This window comes from Kogia breviceps, chromosome 7 (genome assembly GCF_026419965.1).
Source record: "Kogia breviceps isolate mKogBre1 chromosome 7, mKogBre1 haplotype 1, whole genome shotgun sequence".
Lineage (NCBI taxonomy): Eukaryota > Metazoa > Chordata > Mammalia > Artiodactyla > Physeteridae > Kogia > Kogia breviceps.
Genome location: NC_081316.1, coordinates 67,230,988 through 67,252,640, shown reverse-complemented (window position 1 = coordinate 67,252,640; position 21,653 = coordinate 67,230,988). Strand labels below are relative to the sequence as shown.

Sequence of the window (21,653 nt, the reverse complement as noted above, 5' to 3'; positions counted from 1 at the left end):
GAAGTCTTTGATTTGTCAGCATGAGAGGAGTTTGAATTGTGTATGGCTTTAACACTCTGTACTTCTATCTTCAAAGCACTTGTCAGTTACTTGTATATTGTCTGTATTCCTCACTATCTCATAAGCTAGCAAGGGCTGTGTTAGGCATATTGATTACTATATCTTCTGCATCTAGCACAGTTCTGATTCATGGTAGGCATCAAGAAAAACATTGAATGAATGTTAATTTAGACATTATTTCCTGCAAGTTGGAAAAGAGTGTGTCTTAAGAGTTTTTAAAGTATTTCCCTAAGGTTACAATTGTTAACCGAGTCTCAGATTTTTAATTTATTAATATATTTTATGGTGGGGTTATTTTAAAATTATGACCTCTGAAAATGTTTTGTTCCAGTTCAGATTGCTGGAAAGAGAATTGAACCCATACTGGAAGGATGGTGGGACAGGTCTTCCACCAGAAGACTGTAATGAGTCATCAGTTACTAAAGGTATCTTCATATTTTGATTGTAGCTACACAGGCATTTCTTATAACTTGGTATTCCTAAGGGAATGAACTGAGTCTGCTAGTAGATTGGCAAGATGTATTATGAATTCCAAAAATGAATAATAATCCATATCAGATTTTTATATGTATTAAATCTAAATTTTATCACTAGTTATTATTTAAATATTTCTGCTTGATGCTGTAATTTTGATCAAGTCTGCAAATATCTGTGTCTGTTTATGTATTTGCAAAGCAATGATGTATATTGATTATCTGATGTGAAATTTGTATGGTTTTATATTATGAGCATCTATGGATTATTACTAAAGGTTCAGTTTACATATAGGAAAGCAATGATAAAACATATGCAGTCTTTTAATGCCTCATTTAAATTATTAGTACTTGGGAAGATAATTTTAACTATAATATGTTAGCAAATCGATTAAATATTTTTATACTCAATAATGTTTTTATATTTGAGTTTATATTTTGAATAGATTAATGAAGCTCTGAAGTTTCATGAAAATGATGTATAAATATTAAAGATGTGATTTCATATCTTCAGAAATTCTTTCTTTGCCAGCACTTACAAATTTTATTGATGTTAGGATAGTGCTGTTACTTTCCAGCAGATGGAGACAAAATACTTGTGTCACGTATTCATACCTTTCACCATAATTTAAAAAAATACTTACATGCCAATTAAGTGTTACATTGACAACTCAATAAAAAGTTTGATTAACTACAATTAATCCAGTATACACATAGTAGTATTATAAATTATGTTTTCATCTTAGTCATTTCTCAGCAGAATGTTTTCCTGCTTTTTATACATAGTTTATTTTTACTTTGACCGTGTGTTATATTCTTTTGTATTTTATGAGAGATGTCCCTGGAGCCACCTTATAGGTTCCTTTTTAATTTATATTTATTAGTTTTACTGAAGTTATTAGTAATTATAACATTTTTTTTAATTGCCTTTCAGCTTGGGCAATAAAGAAATGTCTCTGCTGGGCTATATAATAATAACTGTAGTCATATAAGGGTCTCTTTGAAATACTGATGTTTAGAAATTTAAGTTTGGGAATCATAAGTTTTCTCAGTGAACCATTATTATTATTTTTAGTTATTATTATTTTTTTGTGGTATGTGGGCCTCTCACTGTTGTGGCCTCTCCCGTTGCGGAGCACAGGCTCCAGACGTGCAGGCTCGGTGGCCATGGCTCACAGGCCCAGCCGCTCCGCGGCATGTGGGATATTCCTGGACTGGGGCACAAACCCGTGTCCCCTACATCAGCAGGTGGACTGTCAACCACTGCGCCACCAGGGAAGCCCTGAACCATTATTATGTAGGGCTGATCCAAGCTTTTACCATCCTTGTTGTCAGAGAACAGTTAGTAAGTTTATCTATGGGGAAGACTTAGAATTGGCAAATCCTGTCCCAGAGTATATGTAGTCAGCAGGTTCTTAACTTCACTGATTGGAGAAGACCCAAAGTTCTACCTTAGGTAGTATCTTACAGCTCACTGAACCAGAAGAATCAAAGACACTAGGAGAAAAATGACCTTACATAAAGGTTTTAGAGAGCCTTTCTCCCTTCCCTTTCATGTAATGCTTTCACCATTTCCCTTTCTCATATTTAATTAGAAGGAGAAAGAATGACAGAAAGCTCTGAATGTCTGTCAGAGGTTCCGATCCCAGAGTTGAAATTAAACTTTAACAAATGATTTGTAAGTTTTTCTGCATATGCAGATAGTGTAGTCATTCTCTTTAGACTAGTGGTAGAGTTGAAACTGTGAGGCACATAAAAGTGTTATAACTAGTATTAAGAGGTATGTAGAGGTGCTGTAGTGTTTATATTTAAGGACTTAGACTTTGGAGATTGACTTCTTGGGATTAGACTTTTGGCGTTTCCACTCATTAGTTCTGTGATTTGGGGAATGTTTCCTGACCTCTGAGACCAGTTTAAACATTGTAGTAGGGAAAAATGGTATTACCTGTCTTATATGGTTATTGTGAGGATTTATCACAGAATCTGGAATATAGTAAATACTTAATAATTATGTTGTTTAATATTTGTCCTTATGATGAAATGTTTTGGGAAGAATTTATCAACAGATTTTTTGGTAATGATTGAGGTGCCATATACAAAATAACTAATTTGTTACTCTTGATATTTTTTTCCTTAGAGAAAATTAAGTAGAAAAATAAATAAATGTTCACTGTCCATACAAAATTATCTTAAATCATATTTTAGTAATGGGAATATTTGTACAGTTTTTAAGTTTACAAAATAACACGTTTTTGTATCAGTTTATTTTCAGTAGCAGCCATGTGACGGTAGCAAAGTAGATGTCCCAATTGTATAGGAAGCTAATATGTAATGTTCAGGAAACTAAGGCTGAAATTGGTCAAGTTATTTGCCTATAGTCATGTGAGTAGTACTAGAATCCAGATCTTCTGATTTCAGTCTAGGGTTAGTTACTCTAGGTTTTCATTAGAAGACTCTGTTACCATGTAGTTAGTAGATATTCTTGCTTAAAAACTCTGTATTTTTGTTCATCCATATAGATTTTTTTCCCTCTTTATTTTTTGGGCTTTCTCTTACAGAATCTGTTGAGAAGTTGTTTCAAAGGTGATTTAAATCAACTGCCTTATTTTGCAGACAAAGAAGCAAAATTTAAAGGAGTTAATGACTTGCTATTTAATAACGACAGCAAGACTAAAATCTAGGTTTCCTGATATTCAGTTTATTGCTATTTTTATATTATCCTGTCTTCTGAGAAAAATGACAATGTAGCCCAGATTCACTTTGTTGTATTTTGTCTATAATAATATAACTTTTAATTATGGAAGCATATACTCAGTCTCTTAATTTTTGACTTATAAACAGACTTCAGCTACAGATATATATTAAGTGCTCCATACCAATGAATTTACTGTAATTATTTGATATCTCTTTATCTCAGGTAGAGGACAGGGACCATGCCTTATTCATAATTTTTTTTTGTTGTTGTTGTTTTTTTTTTTTGTTTGTTTGTTTGTTTGTTTTTGTGGTACACGGGCCTCTCACTGTTGTGGCCTCTCCCGTTGCGGAGCACAGGCTCCGGACGCGCAGGCTCAGCGGCCATGGCTCACGGGCCCAGCCGCTCCGCGGCACGTGGGATCCTCCCGGACCGGGGCACGAACCCGTGTCCCCTGCATCGGCAGGCGGACCCCCAACCACTGCGCCACCAGGGAAGCCCTTGTTTGTTTTTTAAAAAAAGTTATTTTGTAGTGAGTAGATACCCCATTCACCCATGTTTTACCCCTTATTATGTTTTGATTTTCTTCTGTGTTTAACAGATTTTCATATTCATAGTAAGTGTTCACAAAATATTTGTTGGATTGAATTTCTTGATAGATGGTTCTGTAGGTATTTTTTGTTTGCTTTTTAAATATTCAATTTGGTGAATTCTCTTGTTATAAATATTTTATTATTGCTATTGTTGGGGCCCAGGGTACATTGCCCCAAAGTATGCCTCAATGGCATATTGATTATTTTGAATTAAAGTTACTTAAGAAAGAGCTGATGTAAGAGGGACATTTTGAGCCTCCTCTCTGTCTTCCTGAAAGTAGGGAATAAATTGCATATGAAAAATGAAGGTAGAAGGAAATTCTTATCAACAGAGATAGGGAATTTGAGGTCAAAAAGCCTATACAAACAGACCTTGTTACTTCTTTAATTTGTTACCCCAAGCCCAAACTCAGTTTAGATTCTTCACTAATTAAGCACACAAAGCCTAAGTTATTTTTGTCCTTTAAATTTCTTATAAATTTAGTGTTTCTCTGTCTAAAAAGTATAAAAACTGGCTCCTTTGGTCCCTTCTTAGGTCCCATTTCTATGAGAACTCCATGAGCGTGAATTAAAATTTTCACTATGTACATCAGTTTGTCAGTAGATAACTCCTTGGAATAAAAATTTTAATTATATAGCTAGAACATTAACATGGGTGTTATTTACAGTGGTTGTCTCTTATCACTGTGTAAATTGCAGATTTAGACTAACTTCCTTGAGTAGCTGCATTGTTAATTTTGAACTCATAGAATATATAAATTAAAAAAAAAAAGAGCAAGAGCAAAATAAACTTAAATGAAAAGTGAATCATTGAGTTAACTAGATACCTGGATTTGAAGTACACAGTATTTTAGGCATGTAAAGTAAGACCCGTTATCTTAGAAGAGATAGCTTAGTGAAGATAAACTTTTAAGATTTGCATGAGGGACAGAATTAATTTCAGAATTGAAAAATCTTTTTTTTAAAGTAAACTTTTAATTTATGTTCAACATATATATAGAAAAGTACACAAATCGTTAGTATACAGACTGATTACAGTTGATCGTTGAACAACATGGGGGTTAGGGGCACCTGCCCTCTGTGCAGTTGAAAATCTGCATATGACTTTTAGTTGGCCCTCTGTATTTGTGGATTCAACCAACCATGGATCCAGCCAACTGCAGGTTGTGTAGTATTGTAGTATTTGCTATTCAAAAAAATCCGAGTGTAAGTAAACCCACATAGTTCAAACATGTTGTTGTTCAAGGGTTAACTGTATTTTTACAAAGTGAAAACATCTATGCAATCGGTGTACAGTTTAAGAAACAGAACATTATTATCATCTCAAAGATTCACTTTATGGCTCTTGTAGTCACTGTGCTTTTGCCAGAGGGTTCTAGCACCAAAATTCTGCTTTGCCTGGAATCATATACTATGCCCTCTTTTGTTTCCTGCTACCTTTGTGCCCATTTTCAGATTCACTTGTGTTGTTGGGTATATAGTCATTTATTCTCATTGCTATGTAGTATATTTTAGGAATATATATATCATAATCTGTAATGTATATTCATTTTACTGAAGATGGGCATTTGGGTTGATTCTAGGCTGGGATTACTGCAGGTTTCTTGCTATGAAGATTCTTGTACATGTCTTTCGGGGTCTCTGTATTTTGTCGGTTATAGAGCTGGGGTGATCTAAACTAGTTCTATTTTTGAACAAGGAAAATCAGGAACAGTTTTGATTTATTTATTGATTAGATTTCCTATATGTAAATGAAAAGTGTGATGTATATAGAAGGAAATATAAGCAGCCTAATAAAGTTTGTTGGAGGCATTCAGATTTCCATAGTTGGTAATCACAACTAGAATAATTTGTTTCATTGTTATTATAGTTTTGCATTAGTATCTGTATTATTATCTATGATAATACAGATAGTTCTGCATTATCTGTAATTTCCTTATTTGTTCTTTTTTAAAAACTATTAATATATTTTATTTCATTTATTTTGAAAAAAATTTTATTGGGGTATAATTGATTTACAGTGTTGTGTTAGTTTCAGGTGTACAGCACAGTGAATCTGTTACACAAATACATATATCTGCTCTTTTTAAGATTGTTTTCCCATAGAGGCTATTACAGAGTATTGAATAGAGGAGGTCCTTATTAGTTACCTATTTTATGTATAGTAGTATGTATATGTCAATCCCAGTCTTCCAATTTATGCCTCCCCCACCCTCACCCACCGGTAACCATAAGTTTATTTTCTACCTCTGTATCTCTATTTCAGTTTTGTAGATAAGTACATTTGTAGCCTTTTCTTAGATTTGACATGTAAGTGATATCATATGATATTTGTCTTTCTTTGTCTAACTTAAGTCACTAAGTATGAGAATCTCGAGGTCCATCCATGTTGCTGCAAATGGCATTATTTTGTTCTTTTTTATGGGTGTGTAATATTTAGTTGTATATATATGTACCACATCTTCTTTATGCATTCCTCTGTTGATGCACATTTAAGATGCTTCCATGTCCTGGCTATTGTAAATAGTTCTGCAGTGATCATTGGGGTGCATGCATCCTTTTGAATTCTGGTTTTCTCTGGATATATGCCCAGTAGTGAGACTGCTGGATTATATGGTAGCTCTATTTTTACTTTTTTGAGGAACCTCCATACTGTTCTCCATAGTGGCTGTATCAGTTTGCATTCCCAGCAACAGTGTAGGAGGGTTCCGTTTTCTCCACACCCTCTCCAGCACTTATTGTTTGTAGACTTTATTGATGATGGCAATTCTGACTTGCGTGAGGTGATACCTTATTGTAGTTTTGATTTTCATTTCTCTGTTAATTAGTGATGTTGAGCATCTTATGTGCTTTTTGGCCAACTGTATGTCTTCTTTGGAGAAATGTCTATTTAGATCTTCTGCCCATTTTTTGATTGGCTTGCTTTTTTGATATTGAGCTGCATGTAAATGTTAGAGATTAATCCCTTGTCAGTTGCTTCATTTGCAAATATTTTCTTCCATTCTGAGGGTTGTCTTTTCGTCTTGTTTATGGTTTCCTTTGCTGTGCAAAAGCTTTTAAGTTTAATAAATTAACTAGGTCTCATTTGTTTATTTTTGTTTTTATTTTCATTACTCTAGGAGGTGGATGGAAAAAGATCTTGCTGCAGTTTATGTCACAGAGTTTTCTCCCTGTGTTTTCCTCTAACAGTTTTAAGTATCTGGCCTTACATTTAGGTCTTTAATCCATTTTGAGTTTATTATTGTGTATGGTGTTAGGGTGTACTCTAATTTCATTCTTTAACATGTAGCTGGCCAGTTTTCCCAGCACCACTTATTGAAGAGACTCTCTTTTCTCCGTTGTATATTCTTGCCTCCTTTGTCAAAGATAAGGTGACTGTAGGTGTGTGGGTTTATCTCTGGACTTTCTATGCTGTTCCATTGATGTATATTTCTGTTTTTGTGCCAGTAACATACTGTACCATAGTGTCTTGATGACTGTAGGTTTTAATGTAGTCTGAAGTCAGGGAGCCTGATTCCTCCAGCTCTGTTGTTGTTTTTCTTAAACACCTTTATTGGAGTATAATTGCTTTACAATGGTGTGTTAGTTTCTGCTTTATAACAAAGTGAATTAGCTATACATATATCCCCACATCTCTTCCCTCTTGCGTCTCCCTCCCAACCTGCCTATCCCACCCCTCTAGGTGGTCACAAAGCACTGAGCTGATCTCTGTGTGCTATGTGGCTGCTTCCCACTAGCTATCTGTTTTACATTTGGTAGTATATATAAGTCCATGCCACTCTCTCACTTCATCCCAGCTTACTCTTCCACCTCCCTGTGTCCTCAAGTCCATTCTCTACATCTGCATCTTTATTCCTGTCCTGCCCCTAGGTTCTTAAGAACCATTTTTTTTAGATTCCATATATATGTGTTAGCATACGGTATTTGTTTTTCTTTTTCTGACTTAACTTCCCTCTGTATGACAGACTTTAGGTTCATCCACCTCACTACAAATAGCTCAATTTCGTTTCTTTTTATGGCTGAGTAATATTCCATTGTATATATGTGCCACATCTTCTTTATCCATTCATCTGTCGATGGACACTTAGGTTGCTTGCATGTCCTGGCTATTGTAAATAGAGCTGCAGCGAACATTGTGGTACATGTCTCTTTGAATTATGGTTTTCTCAGGGTATATGCCCAGTAGTGGGATTGCTGGGTCGTATGGTAGTTCTATTTTTAGTTTTTTAAGGAACCTGCATACTGTTCTCCATAGTGGCTGTATCAATTTACATTCCCAACAACAGTGCAAGAGCATTCCCTTTTCGCCACACCCTCTCCAGCATTTATTGTTTGTAGATTTTTTTCTTTTAACATCTTTGAGTATAACTGTTTTACAATAGTGTGTTAGTTTCTCCTTTACAACAAAGTGAATCAGTTATACATATACATATGTTGTTTGTAGATTTTTTGATGATGGCCATTCTGACTGGTTTGAGGTTATATACCTCATTGTAGTTTTGATTTGCATTTCTCTAATGATTAGTGATGTTGCGCATCCTTTAATGTGTTTGTTGGCAATCTGTCCTTCTTTGGAGAAATGTCTCTTTAGGTCTTCTGCCCATTTTTGGATTGGTTTGTTTGTTCTTTTGATATTGAGCTGCATGAGCTTCTTGTAAATTTTGGAGATTAATCATTTGTCAGTTGCTTCATTTGCAAATATTTTCCCCCATTCTGAGGGTTGTCTTTTGGTCTTGTTTATGGTTTCCTTTGCAGTGCAAAAACTTTTAAGTTTCATTAGGTCCCATTTGTTTATTTTTTAAATTTCCATTTCTCTAGGAGGGGGTTCAAAAAGGATCTTGCTGTGATTTATGTCACAGAGTGTTCTGCCTATGTTTTCATCTAAGAGTTTTATAATGTCTGGCCTTACATTGTCCATTTTGAGTTTATTTTTGTGTATGGTGTTTGGGATGTTCTAATTTCATTCTTTTACATGTAGCTGTCCAGTGTTCCCAGCACCACTTATTGAAGAGGCTGTTTTTTCTGCATTGTATATTCTTGCCTCCTTTATCAAAAATAAGGTGACCATATGTGCGTGGGTTTATCTATGGGCTTTCTATTCTGTTCCATTGATCTATATTTCTGTTTTTGTGCCAGCACCATATTGTCTTGATTACTGTAGCTTTGTAGTATAGTCTGAAGACCGGGAGCCTGATTCCGCCAGCTCGGTTTTTCTTTCTCAAGATTGCTTTGGCTATTCGGGGTCTGTTGTGTTTTCATACAAGTTGTGAAATTTTTTGTTTTAGTTCTATGAAAAATGCCAGTGGTAGTTTGATAGTGATTGCATTGAATGTGTAGATTGCTTTGAGTAGTATAGTCATTTTCACAGTGTTGATTCTTCTGGTCCAAGAACATATCTCTCCATCTGTTTGTGTCATCTTTTACTTTTTTCATCAGTATTTTATAGTTGTCTGAGTACCGGTCTTTTGTTTCATTAGGTAGGTGTATTCCTAGTTATTTTATTCATTTTGATTCATTGGTAGATGGGATTGTTTCCTTACGTTCTCTTTCTGATTTTTTGTTGTTAGTGTGTAAGAATGCAAGAGATTTCTGTTTTAGTTTTGTATACAGCAACTGTACCAAATTCATTTATGAGTACTAGTAGTTTTCTCATAGCATCTTTAGGATTTTCTATGCATAGTATCATGTCATCTGCAAACAGTGACAGTTTTACTTCTTCTTTTCCAATTTGGATTCCTTTTATTTATTTTTCTTCTCTGATTGCTATGGCTAGGACTTCCAAAACTGTGTTCAGTTGTAGTGGCAAGAGTGGTCATCCTTGCTTTGTTCCTGATCTTAGAGGAAATGCTTTCAGCTTTTCACCATTGACTAATTGTTAGCTGTAGGTTTTGTTGTACATGGACTCTTATGTTGAGGTAGGTTCCCTCTAAGCCCCCTTTCTGGAGTTTTTTTTTTTGTCATAAATGGGTGTTGAACTTTGTTATAGTTTTTTCTGTGTCTATTGAGTTGATCATATGGATTGTATTTATTAGTTTGTTAATGTGGTGTATCACATTGTTTGATTTGTGTGTATTGAAGAATCCTTGCAACCCTGGGATAAATCCCACTTGATCAGAGTGTATTATCCTTTTAATGTGCTGTTGGATTCGGTTTGCTAGTAGTTTGTTTAGGATTTTTATGTCTGTTCATTAGTGATATTGACCTATAAATTTTCTCTTTTTGTGGTATCTGTCTGGTTTTGGTATCAGGGTGATGGTAGTCTCATAGAATGAGTTTGGGAGTGCTCCTTTCTCTGCTATTTTTGGGAAGAGTTTCAGAATGGTAGGTGTTATCTCTTCTTTGAATGTTGGATAGAATTTACCCGTGAAACCATCTGATCCTGGACTTTTGTTTGTTGGAAGATTTGTAATCACAGTTTCAATTTCAGTGCTTGTGATTGGTTTGTTCATATTTTCTGTTTCTTCCTGGTTCAGTCTTGTAAGCTTCTGTCTTTCTACAAATTTGTCCATTTCTTCTGCGTTGTCCATTTTATTGTTATAGAGTTGCCTGTACTAATTTCTTATGATCCTTTCTATTTCTGTGGTGTCCATTGCAACTTCTGTTTCTTTATTTTTAATTTTATTGATTTGAATCCTCTCCCTTTTTTCTTGATGAGTCTGGCTGAAGGTTTATCAATTTTGTTTATCTTCTCAAAGAACCAGCTTTTAGTTTTATGTCTATTTCATTTATTCTGCTCTGATCTGTATGATTTCTTTCCTTCTACTAACTTTGGGTTGTTTTTTTTTTTTCGGTACTCGGGCTTCTCACTGTCGTGGCCTCTCCTGTTGCGGAGCACATGCTCCGGACGCACAGGCTCAGTGGCCATGGCTCATGGGCCCAGCCGCTCCGTGGCATGTGGGATCTTCCCAGACCGGGGCATCAACCTGTGTCCCCTGTGTTGGCAGGTGGACTCTCAACCACTGAGCCACCAGGGAAGCCCCGTTTGTTTTTCTTTCTCTAGTTGCTTTAGATGTAACGACAGGTTGTTTACTTGAGATTTTTCTTGTTTTTCGAGGTAAGCTTGTATTGCTATAAACTTCCCTTTTAGAACTACTTTCGCTGTGTTGCATACATATTGCAGTGTCATGTATTTGGTGTCGTTTGTCTCTAGGTATTTTTTGATTTCCTCCTTGATATCTTCAGTGATCCATTCATTATTTAACAACATATTGTTTAGCGTCAGCGTGTTTGTGTTTTTTACAGTTTTTTTTGTCCCTGTAATTGATTTCTAATCTCATAGCTTGTGGTCAGAAAAGACGATATGATTTCAGTTTTCTTAAATTTTTCAAGGCTTGATTTGTGACCCAAGATGTGACCTATTCTGGAGAATGTTCCATTAGCACATGAGAAGAAAATGTTTTCTGCTGCTTTTGGATATAATGCCCTATAAATATCAATTAAGTGTGTCTGGTCTAATGTGTCATTTAAGGCTTGTGTTTTCTGTAACTTTCTGTCTGGATGATGTATCCATTGGTTTAAGTGGGATCTTAATATCCTCCACTATTATTGTGTTACTGTCAATTTCCCCTTTTATGGCTGTTAGCATTTGCCTTATGTTGAGGTGCTCCTATGTAGGGTGCATATATTTACAATTGTTATGTCTTCTTCATGAACTGATCCTTTGATCATTATGTAGTGTTCTTCCTTGTCTCTTGTAACAGTCTGTATTTTAAAGTCTATTTTGTGTGAGATGAGAATTGCTACTCGAGCCTTCTCTTCATTTCCATTTGCGTGGGATATATTTTTTCCATTCCCTCTCTTTCAGTCTGTATGTGTCCCTAGAGCTGAAGTGGGTCTCTTGTAGACAGTGTATATACATGTCTTGTGTTTGTGTCCATTCAGCCAGTCTGCTACCTTTGACTGGAGGATTTGATGTATTTGCATTTAAGGTAATTATTGATATGTATGTTGCTATTGTTATTTTCTTAATTGTTTTCAGTTTGTTCTTGTAGGTCTTTTTCTTTTCTGTGTTTCTTGCCTAGATAAGTTCATTTAGCATTTGTTGTTAAGCTAGTTTGGTGGTGCTGAATTTCCTCTTAGCTTTTGTTTGTCTGTAATGCTTTTGATTTCTCAGTTGATTCTGATTGGGAGCCTTGCTGGGTAGATTAATCTTGCTTGTAGGTTTTTGCCTTTTATTACTTTAATTTTATCCTGCCAATCTGTCCTGGCTTCCAGAGTTTCTGCTGAGATATCAGCTGATAACCTTATGGGGATTCCCTTGTTGCTTTTCCCTTGTTGCTTTTAATATTTTTTGTTAGTTTGATTCATATGTGTCTCAGCATGTTTCTCCTTGGGTTTATCCTGTATGGGACTCTCTGTGCTTCCTAGACTTGGGCAACTATTTCCTTTCCCATGTTAGGAAACTTTTCAACTATAATCCCTTCAAATATTTTTTCAGACTCTTTCTCTTTCTCTTCTTTTACTGGGACCCCTATAATTCAAATATTGGTTCCTTTAATGTTGTTCCGGAGGTCTCTGAGACTGTCCTAATTTCTTTTCTTTATTTTCTTTATTCTGTTCCACTGCAGTGATTTCCCCCAATCCGTCTTACAGCTCACTTACCTGTTCTTCTGTTTCAATTATTCTGCTACTGATTCTTTCTAGGGTAGTTTCATTTCATTATTGTATTGTTCATCACTATTTGTTCTTAGGTTCCTCTAGGTTTTTGTTAATCATTTCTTGTGTATTTTCAATCCATGCCTCTATTCTGTTTCTGATATCTTGCATCATCTTTACTCTCATTACTCTGAATTCTTTTTGAGTAGATTGCCTAGTCATTTTCCTTTATTTGGTCTTGTATGTTTCTATCTTGTGCCTTTGTCTGCAGCATATTCCTCTGTTCTTTCATTTTGTGTAGCGTACTATGTTCATCGTCACCTTTCCGCAGGCTGCAGGGTCATGGTTCCTCTTGCTTCTGGTGTCTGCCCCCTTGTGGGTGGTGTTGGTCCAGGGGATTGTGTAGGCTTCCTGGTTGGAGGGACTGGTGCCTGTGCTCTGGTGGTTGGAGCTGGGTAGGCAGGGCTGCGGCAAGAGCTGTATTTTGGGGTGTCTCGAGCATAGGACGACTTTTGGCAGCCTGTCTGCTGATGGTTGGGGTTATGTTCCTGTCTTGCTGGTTGTTTGGCCTGAGACATCCAACACTGGAGCTTGCAGGCTGTTGGGGGGAGCTAGGTCTTGTTGCTGAGATGAGGACCTCTGGGAGAGCTCACATTGATTAATATTCCCTGGGGCCAGGAATTCTCTGGAGGTCCAGTGGCCAGGACTTCACACTTCCACCATGGGGCTCAGTTTCAACCCCTGGCTGGGGAACCAAGGAAGAACTTGCAAGCCACATGGTGTGGCCAAAAACAAACAAAGAAACAAACAAAAAAAAAACAGAAAAGAGACAAAATCCAAGAGAAACAGAAAACCAAAAGGAAACAAACAAAACCAAAAAGGTCTAAGAAAAACCCACAAAGAAAATAATAAAGTAGACAACCACCAACCAAACAAAAATACGTCAAAATGAAAACAAACAATAGACACATAACTAACAAAGACAAAAGAAAAACAACACAAAAAGCAAAGATGACAAAAAGTAAACACACAAAAATGACAAGAAAACAAAACGAAACAAACAGAAAAAGAAAAAAAGCTCCAAAACAAAAGAGGAAAAAAAAGAAGACAAAACAAACAAAAAATCCCAATAGACCAATAAAAAATACACTTAAAATTTTAAATGAATAAATTAATTAAAACAACAAAACAAAACAACAAAATAATTCCCTGGGTGCTCTGCTGTCCATGTCTTTGCCCCCATGGTGAGCCATTTCCAACCTCCACCTCCCCAGGAGGCCCTCAAAGACCTTTCAGGTAAGTTTCTGGACCTGCTGTGGGCAGTGTGGTTGCAACACAGATTCTGACCTGCCCCAACTCCCATGTGCACATGTCTCCAAAGTCCACAGCTGCCAAAGCTAGACCCATCTCAGTTCTGGGAGCACTCATCTATTCAGTTGTTCTGCAGGTGTTGCATATACCAGGCTGATCATGGGGGTTAAATCTGCGGTTTGTGCAGCTGCACAGAGAGATTTTAATTCCTCTTCCTTAGTCTTACAGCCATGGGGGCTCAGCTTTGTTTTGGTCCCATCTCAGTGTGTGGGCTAAGCTCAAGCACCTGCTCTCCACCCAGGCGAGAGGGGGCAAAGGCAGGAACTGAGTGGGAGACTCTTACTCGCTTAGGTGGGATTGACCAGAGGTGGTGATCGATTGGGGCATGCATGCTTGCTCACGCAGGAGGGAATAAGGTGCCTATGACTGGGGCATGCGTACTTGCTCAGGTGTGAGGGGGGTAATGTTGCAATGACTGGGGCATGGGTACTCTGTTGGGAATCCCTCCCAATGGCCATGGAGTCTGGGGCTGGCGTGTTGGGAGAGAGGCTGCGATGGTGGCCCCACCCCTTGTGTGCCACTCAACAATGGTGCCTTGCTTCTAAGGCAGTCCTACTTCTTCCAGGAGCATTCCCAGCTTCAGAGCTCCTCACTCCCGTCCCCACAGGCTGTCTCTGTGCAGCTGAGCTCCTCATTCCCATCCCTTCAGGCCATATCCGCACAGCCAACAGCAGTCCTCTCCCTGGGTCTGCTCTCCTAACATCTCACGTCAGCACACAGCCCCTGCCCACATTGGCAGACACCCATCTCAGGCTGAGGTGCGCAGGGCTGTGGTACAGACTGTCCATGGAAGTCTCGTTCTCTCCTGACTGCCACAGATCAGCCACTGCACTTTCGTCCAGTAGCCCCTGAATCCACCCCTCTATTTCAGCATATTTTGCCACTGGTAAGGGGTCCTCCCTGGGGGTGGTAAACTCTCCCCTCCTTCAGCTCTTCTCCAGGAGTGTGGATCCCATCCCGTTTCCTCTTTTCCTTTTCTTCCCTTTCTCTCCTTCATCCTACCTGGTTATGCAGGGATCTTCTCTTGTCCTTTTAGGTGTCCAGGATCCTCTGCTGGTGTTCAGCAGGTGCTCTATGCAAATTGTTCTACTTGTAGATGTAGTCTTGATGTACTTGTGGGGAGAAGTGAACCCCAGGTCCTCCTATTCCACCCTCTTGACTGCTCTCAGCTCCATATTTGTACTTTGTGTTGTATCTGAAATAGCTTTTCCACCCCATGTGTGTACCTTTATTCCTTATTTATTTCTAGGAATGTCCTTCCTACTCTTACCTTTGATTACAGAAACCCAACTCATTGTTTTAGCCTGGTTTGTGAAATTTTGCCTGACCTCACATCTAGAGGCAATCCTTCCTTTTTTTTCATTTTTGTATAACTTTATAGCTCTTTATAATATTTATCAAATATTACCTTTGTTATAATTATTTATGTCCTTTGATCCTCATTCTCTTAGATGGCAGTGTTTTTGAAGGTAGTTTTATTTTTTCCTTTCTCATAATTGTAGAACTGTACCTTGCATATATAGGCACTCAAGTATATGTTGAATTTTAAATGTGTTTATGATTTTTATATATTCAAGGAATAATATGTAATTTTATAGTTAGAAATCATTGTAGTAGCTTTAAGCAATCTGTTATAGCCATGTGAAAAGTATAACTGACACTTAATATTATAATTTAATTTCAGTAGTAGAAGATGGTGGTTTAAGCTGGCTAAGGAAGTCTTACCAAAGAATGAAGGAACAAGCTGAGAAACAAAATAGAAATTTTGAAGACATTGTAGCTGAAAGATATGGGGTAAGTATTAAGGAGATACATATTATTTTCAGAGTTATATGAGAAATTAACTTTGTCAGTGTTTTGTGCCAGGAAACACTTTTGAATTGACTTGATACTAAATTTCAAATGTGTATATTGCTATAGCCATTTTATTTTTGTGTGGTACACAGGCCTCTCACTGTTGTGGCCTCTCCCATTGCGGAGCACACGCACAGGCTCAGCCGCCATGGCTCACGGGCCCAGCCGCTCCGCGGCATATGGGATCCTCCCAGACCAGGGCACGAACGCGTGTCCCCTGCATTGGCAGGGGGACTCTCAGCCACTGCGCCACCAGGGAAGCCCTATAGCCATTTTTTGCTTTTCATTTTTATGTAAACCTATGTAGCATATTTGAATATAAAACTTAAGTATGTAAAATTTAACTATGCGTGTGTTTAATGTAAAAGCAACATTTTCTTCTTGTGAGGAAATTTAAATAATGTAGGAAAACCTCCATAGTATACCTCTGGACATAACCACTGTTAAAAATTTTGTATATTTCAGAGATTTTATTTTATTTCATTGTTCTTGTTGTATTCCAGAGTTTCAGATTGTTAACAGTTTTATTTGTCATTGTTTAGAGAGTGTGCATGTGTACTCTTTTTTTTTTTTTGCTTTTAAAAAGTGATATTTATTTTTTCTTCCAGTTTTATTAAAATATACTTGACATACAGCACTATATAAGCTTAAGATATGCAGCATAATGATTTCACTTACATACATCATGACATGATTACTGAGTATGTGTGTGTGTGTGTGTGTGTGTGTATGCATGCATGTGTGTGAGTGTGTATGTGTATGTATAAAACAATGGAATAATACAGCAGTATATTTTAGAACCAGCTCCCCCATTTACCATAGGTGAATAATCTTTCTGTTTCAGTAGCTATTGATGTCCTGTTTTTCTCTTTTAATTTTAGAAGAAAGAAGGTTTAGGAAGGAGTAGGCAAACAAATACTGAGAGAGAAAAATTATCCTTTGGTTTAAGAGAATTGCTGTTTACATTTTGATTTTTTTAAAGATTTTTTTCTGGTTATTATATACTTTGAAAATAAACAGTTTTATAAAAGTAGGCTCATAGAATACATCCTGCTTCTTTCACTTACACAGACATATTTGGATGCGAGTAAATGTATATATTTTAATGACCTTAATATTTCATATATATTTATATGATTTTACCATTATTTGTCAGTGGAGGGACTTTTTTTTTTAACATCTTTATTGGAGTATAATTGCTTTACAGTGGTGTGTTAGTTTCTGCTTTACAACAAAGTGAATCAGTTATACATATACATATGTTCCCATATCTCTTCCCTCTTGTGTCTCCCTCCCTCCCACCCTCCCTATCCCACCCCTCTAGGTCGTCACAAACCACCTAGCTGATCTCCCTGTGCCATGCGCCTGCTTCCCACTAGCTATCCACCCTACGTTTGGTAGTGTATATATGTCCATGCCACTCTCTCACTCCATCACAGCTTGCCCTTCCCCCTCCCCATATCATCAAGTCCATGCTCTAGTAGGTCTGTGTTTTATTCCCATCCTACCCTAGTATCTTCATATTTTTTTTTCTTAGATTCCATATATATGTGTTAGCATACGGTATTTGTTTTTCTCCTTCTGACTTACTTTACTCTGTATGATAGACTCCAGGTCTATCCACCTCACTACAAATAACTTCAGTTTCATTTCTTTTTATAGCTGAGTAATATTCCATTATATATATGTGCCACATCTTCTTTATGCATTCATCTGTTGATGGACATTTAGGTTGCTTCCATGTCCTGGCTATCGTAAATAGAGCTGCAATGAACATTTTGGTACATGACTCTTTTTGAATTATGGTTTTCTCAGGGTATATGCATAGTAGTGAGATTGCTGGGTCGTATGGTAGTTCTATTTGTAGTTTTTTAAGGAACCTCCATACTGTTTTCCAAAGTGGCTGTATCAATTTACATTCCCACCAGCAGTGCAAGAGTGTTCCCTTTTCTCGACACCCTCTCCAACATTTATTGTTTCTAGATTATTTGATGATGGCCATTCTGACTGGTGTGAGATGGTATCTCACTGTAGGTTTTTTTTTTTGTTTTTTGTTTTTTTTGGTGGTACGCGGGCCTCCACTGTTGTGGCCTCTCCCATTGCAGAGCACAAGCTCCGGACATGCAGGCTCAGTGGCCATATCTCACGGGTCCAACCGCTCCGCGGCATGTGGGATCTTCCCAGACCGGGGCACGAACCTGTGTCCCCTGCATCGGCAGGCGGACTCTCAACCACTGCGCCACCAGGGAAGCCCTCATTGTAGTTTTGATTTGCATTTCACTAATGATTAATGATGTTGAGCATTCTTTCATGTGTCTGTTGGCAATCTGTATATCTTCTTTGGAGAAATGTCTAGATAGTTCTGCCTATTTTTGGATTGGGCTGTTTGTTTTTTTGTTATTGAGCTGCATGAGTTGCTTATAAATTTGGGAGATTAATCCTTTGTCAGTTGCTTCATTTGCAAATATTTTCTCCCATCATGAGGGTTATCTCTGGTCTTCTTTATGGTATCCTTTGCTGTGCAAAAGCTTTTAAGTTTCATTAGGTCCTATTTGTTTATTTTTGTTTTTAATTTCCATTTCTCTAGGAGGTGGGTCAAAAAGGATCTTGCTGGGATTTATGTCATAGAGTGTTCTGCCTATGTTTTCCTCTAAGAGTTTGATAGTGTCTGGCCTTACATTTAGGTCTTTAACCCATTTTGAGTTTATTTTTGTGTATGGTGTTAGGGAGTGTTCTAATTTCATACTTCTACAGGTAGCTGTCCGGTTTTCCCAGCACCACTTATTGAAGAGGCTGTCTTTTCTCCAATGTATATTCTTGCCTCCTTTATCAAAGATAAGGTGACCATATGTGTGTGGGTTTATCTCTGGGCTTTCTATCCTGTTCCATTGATCTATATTTCTGTTTTTGTGCCAGTACCATACTGTCTTGATTACTGTGGCCTTGTAGTGTAGTCTGAAGTCAGGGAGCCTGATTCCTCCAGGTCCATTTTTCGTTCTCAACATTGCTTTGGCTATTCGGGGTCTTTTGTGTTCCAATACAAATTGTGAAATTTTTTGTTCTAGTTCTGTAAAAAATGCCAGTGGTAATTTGATAGGGATAGCGTTGAATCTGTAGATCGCTTTGGGTAGTAGAGTCATTTTCACAATGTTGATTCTTCCAATCCAAGAACATGGTATATCTCTCCATCTATTTGTATCATCTTTAATTTCTTTCATCAGTGTCTTATAGTTTTCTGCATACAGGTGTATGCAGAAACCTCCTTAGGTAGGTTTATTCCTAGATATTTTATTCTTTTTGTTGCAGTGGCAAATGGGAGTGTTTTCTTAATTTCACTCTCAGATTTTCCATCATTAGTGTATAAGAATGCCAGAGATTTCTGTGCATTAATTTTTTATCCTGTTACTTTACAAAATTCATTGATTAGCTCTAGTAGTTTTCTGGTAGAAAACTTAGTATTTCCTTAGTATTAGTATATTCTTAGTATATCCTTAGTATATTCCTTACTATTTCCTTAGTATTTCCTTAGTATTCTCTATGTATAGTATCATGTCATCTGCAAACCGTGACAGTTTTACTACTTCTTTTCCTATTTGGATTCCTTTTATTTCTTTTGTTTCTCTGATTGCTGTGGCTAGAACTTCCAAAACTATGTTGAATAAGAGTGGTGAGAGTGGGCAACCTTGTCTTGTTCCTGATCTTAGTGGAAATGGTTTCAGTTTATCACCATTGAGAACGATGCTGCCTGTGGGTTTGTCATATGGCCTTTATTATGTTGAGGAAAGTTCCCTCTATGCCTACTTTCTGCAGGGTTTTTATCATAAATGGGTTTTGAATTTTGTCAAAAGCTTTCTCTGCATTTATGGAGATGATCATACGGTTTTTCTCCTTCAGTTTGTTGATATGGTGATCACGTTGATTGAGTTGCGTATATTGAAGAATCCTTGCATTCCTGGGCTAAACTCCACTTGATCATGGTGTATGATCCTTTTAATGTGCTATTGGATTCTGTTTGCTAGTATTTTGTTGAGGATTTTTACATCAATGTTCATCAGTGATATTGGCCTGTAGTTGTCTTTCTTTGTGATGTCTTTGTCTGGTTTTGGTATCAGGGTGATGGTGGCCTCATAGAATGAGTTTGGTAGTGTTCCTCCCTCTGCTGTCTTTTGGAAGAGTTTGAGAAGGATAGGTGTTAGCTCTTCTCTAAACGTTTGATAGAATTTGCCTGTGAAGCCAGCTGGTCCTGGGCTTTTATTTGTTGGGAGATTTTGAATCACAGTTTAAACTTCAGTGCTTGTGGTTGGTCTGTTCATATTTTCTATTTCTTCCTGGTTTAGTCTCGGCAGCTTGTGCATTTCTAAGAATTTTTCCATTTCTTCCAGGTTGTCCATTTTATTGGCATACAGTTGCTTGTAGTAATCTCTAATAATATTTTGCATTTCTTCAGTGTCAGTTCTTAGGTCTCCTGTTTCATTTCTAATTCTATTGATTTCAGTCTTCTCCCTTTTTTTTCGTGATGAGTCTGGCTAATGGTTTATCAATTTTGTTTATCTTCTCACAGAACCAGCTTTTAGTTTTATTGATCTTTGTTATCATTTCCTTCATTTCTTTTTCATTTATTTCTGATGTGATCTTCATGATTTCTTTTGTTCTGCTAAATTTGAGGTTTTTTAGTTCTTCTTTCTCTAATTGCTTTTGGTGCAATGTTAGGTTGTTTATTCGAGATATTTCCTGTTCCTTAAGGTAGGATTTTATTGCTGTAAACTTGCCTCTTAGAACTGCTTTACCTGCATCCCATAGGTTTTGGGTCGTTGTGTCTCCATTGTCATTTGTTTCTAAATGTCTTTTTAATTTTCTCTTTTATTTCTTCAGTGATCACTTCGTTATTAAGTAGTGCATTGTTTAGCCTCCATGTGTTTGTATTTTTTACAGATCTTTTCCTGTAATTGACATCTAGTCTCATAGCATTGTGGTCAGAAAAGATACTTGATATTATTTTAATTTTCTTAAATTTACCAAGGCTAGATTTGTGACTCAAGATATGACCTATCCTGGAGAATGTTCCATGAGCACTTGACAAAAATGTGTATTCAGTTGTTTTTGGATGGAATGTCCTATAAATATCAATTAAGTCCCTCTTGTTTAATGTATCATTTAAAACTTGTGTTTCCTTATTTATTTTCATTTTGGATGATCTGTCCATTGGTGACAGTGGGGTGTTAAAGTCCCCTACTATGATTGTGTTACTGTCGATTTCCCCTTTTATTGCTGTTAGTATTTGCCTTATGTATTGAGGTGCGCCTATGTTGGGTGCATAAATATTTACAATTGTTATATCTTCTTCATGGTTCGATCCGTTGATCATTATGTAGTGTCCTTCTTTGTCTCTTCTAATACTTTTTATTTTAAAGTCAATTTTGTCTGATATGAGAATCGCTGCTCCAACTTTCTTCTGATTTCCATTTGCATGGAGTATCTTTTTCCATCCCCTCAACTTTCAGTCTGCATGTGTCCCTAGGTCTGAAGTGGGTCTCTTGTAGACAGCATATATATGGGTCTTGTTTTTGTATCCATTCAGCCAGTCTGTGTCTTTTGGTGGGAGCATTTAATCCATTTACATTTAAGGTAATTATTGATATGTGTGTTTCTATTAACATTTTCTTAATTGTTTTGGGTTTGTTATTGTAGGTCTTTTCCTTCTCTTGGGTTTTCTGCCTAGAGAAGTTCCTTTAGCATTTGTTGTAAAGCTGGTTTGGTGGTGCTGAACTCTCTCAGCTTTTGCTTGTCCGTAAAGGTTTTAATTTCTCCATCAAATCTGAATGAGATCATTGCTGGGTAGAGTAATCTTGGTTGTAGGTTTTTCTCCTTCATCACTTTAAATATGTTCTGCCACTCCCTTCTGGCTTGCAGAGTTTCTGCTGAAAGATCAGCTGTTAACCTTATGGGGATTCCCTTATGCTCTGCAGTAGTAATTCCACTATTTTATCTTCCAGGTCTCTTATACATTCTTCTGCC

At 37.0% G+C, this 21,653-nt stretch overlaps 1 protein-coding gene across 2 annotated transcripts in view; it reads left to right on the top strand.

Moving 5' to 3' along the window:
- The window catches only part of CWF19L2 (CWF19 like cell cycle control factor 2), a 230,590-nt gene that overhangs the window by 51,016 nt on the left and 157,921 nt on the right, over nt 1–21,653 (top strand). Inside the window, exons 6-7 of one of the 2 annotated variants that reach the window (XM_059070794.2) lie at nt 392–485; nt 15,469–15,578. In XM_059070794.2, coding sequence (XP_058926777.2) covers nt 392–485; nt 15,469–15,578 — 204 coding nt within the window. The remainder of the gene's footprint in view (nt 1–391; nt 486–15,468; nt 15,579–21,653) is intronic. The other variant, XM_067038548.1, reaches the window with a different exon arrangement.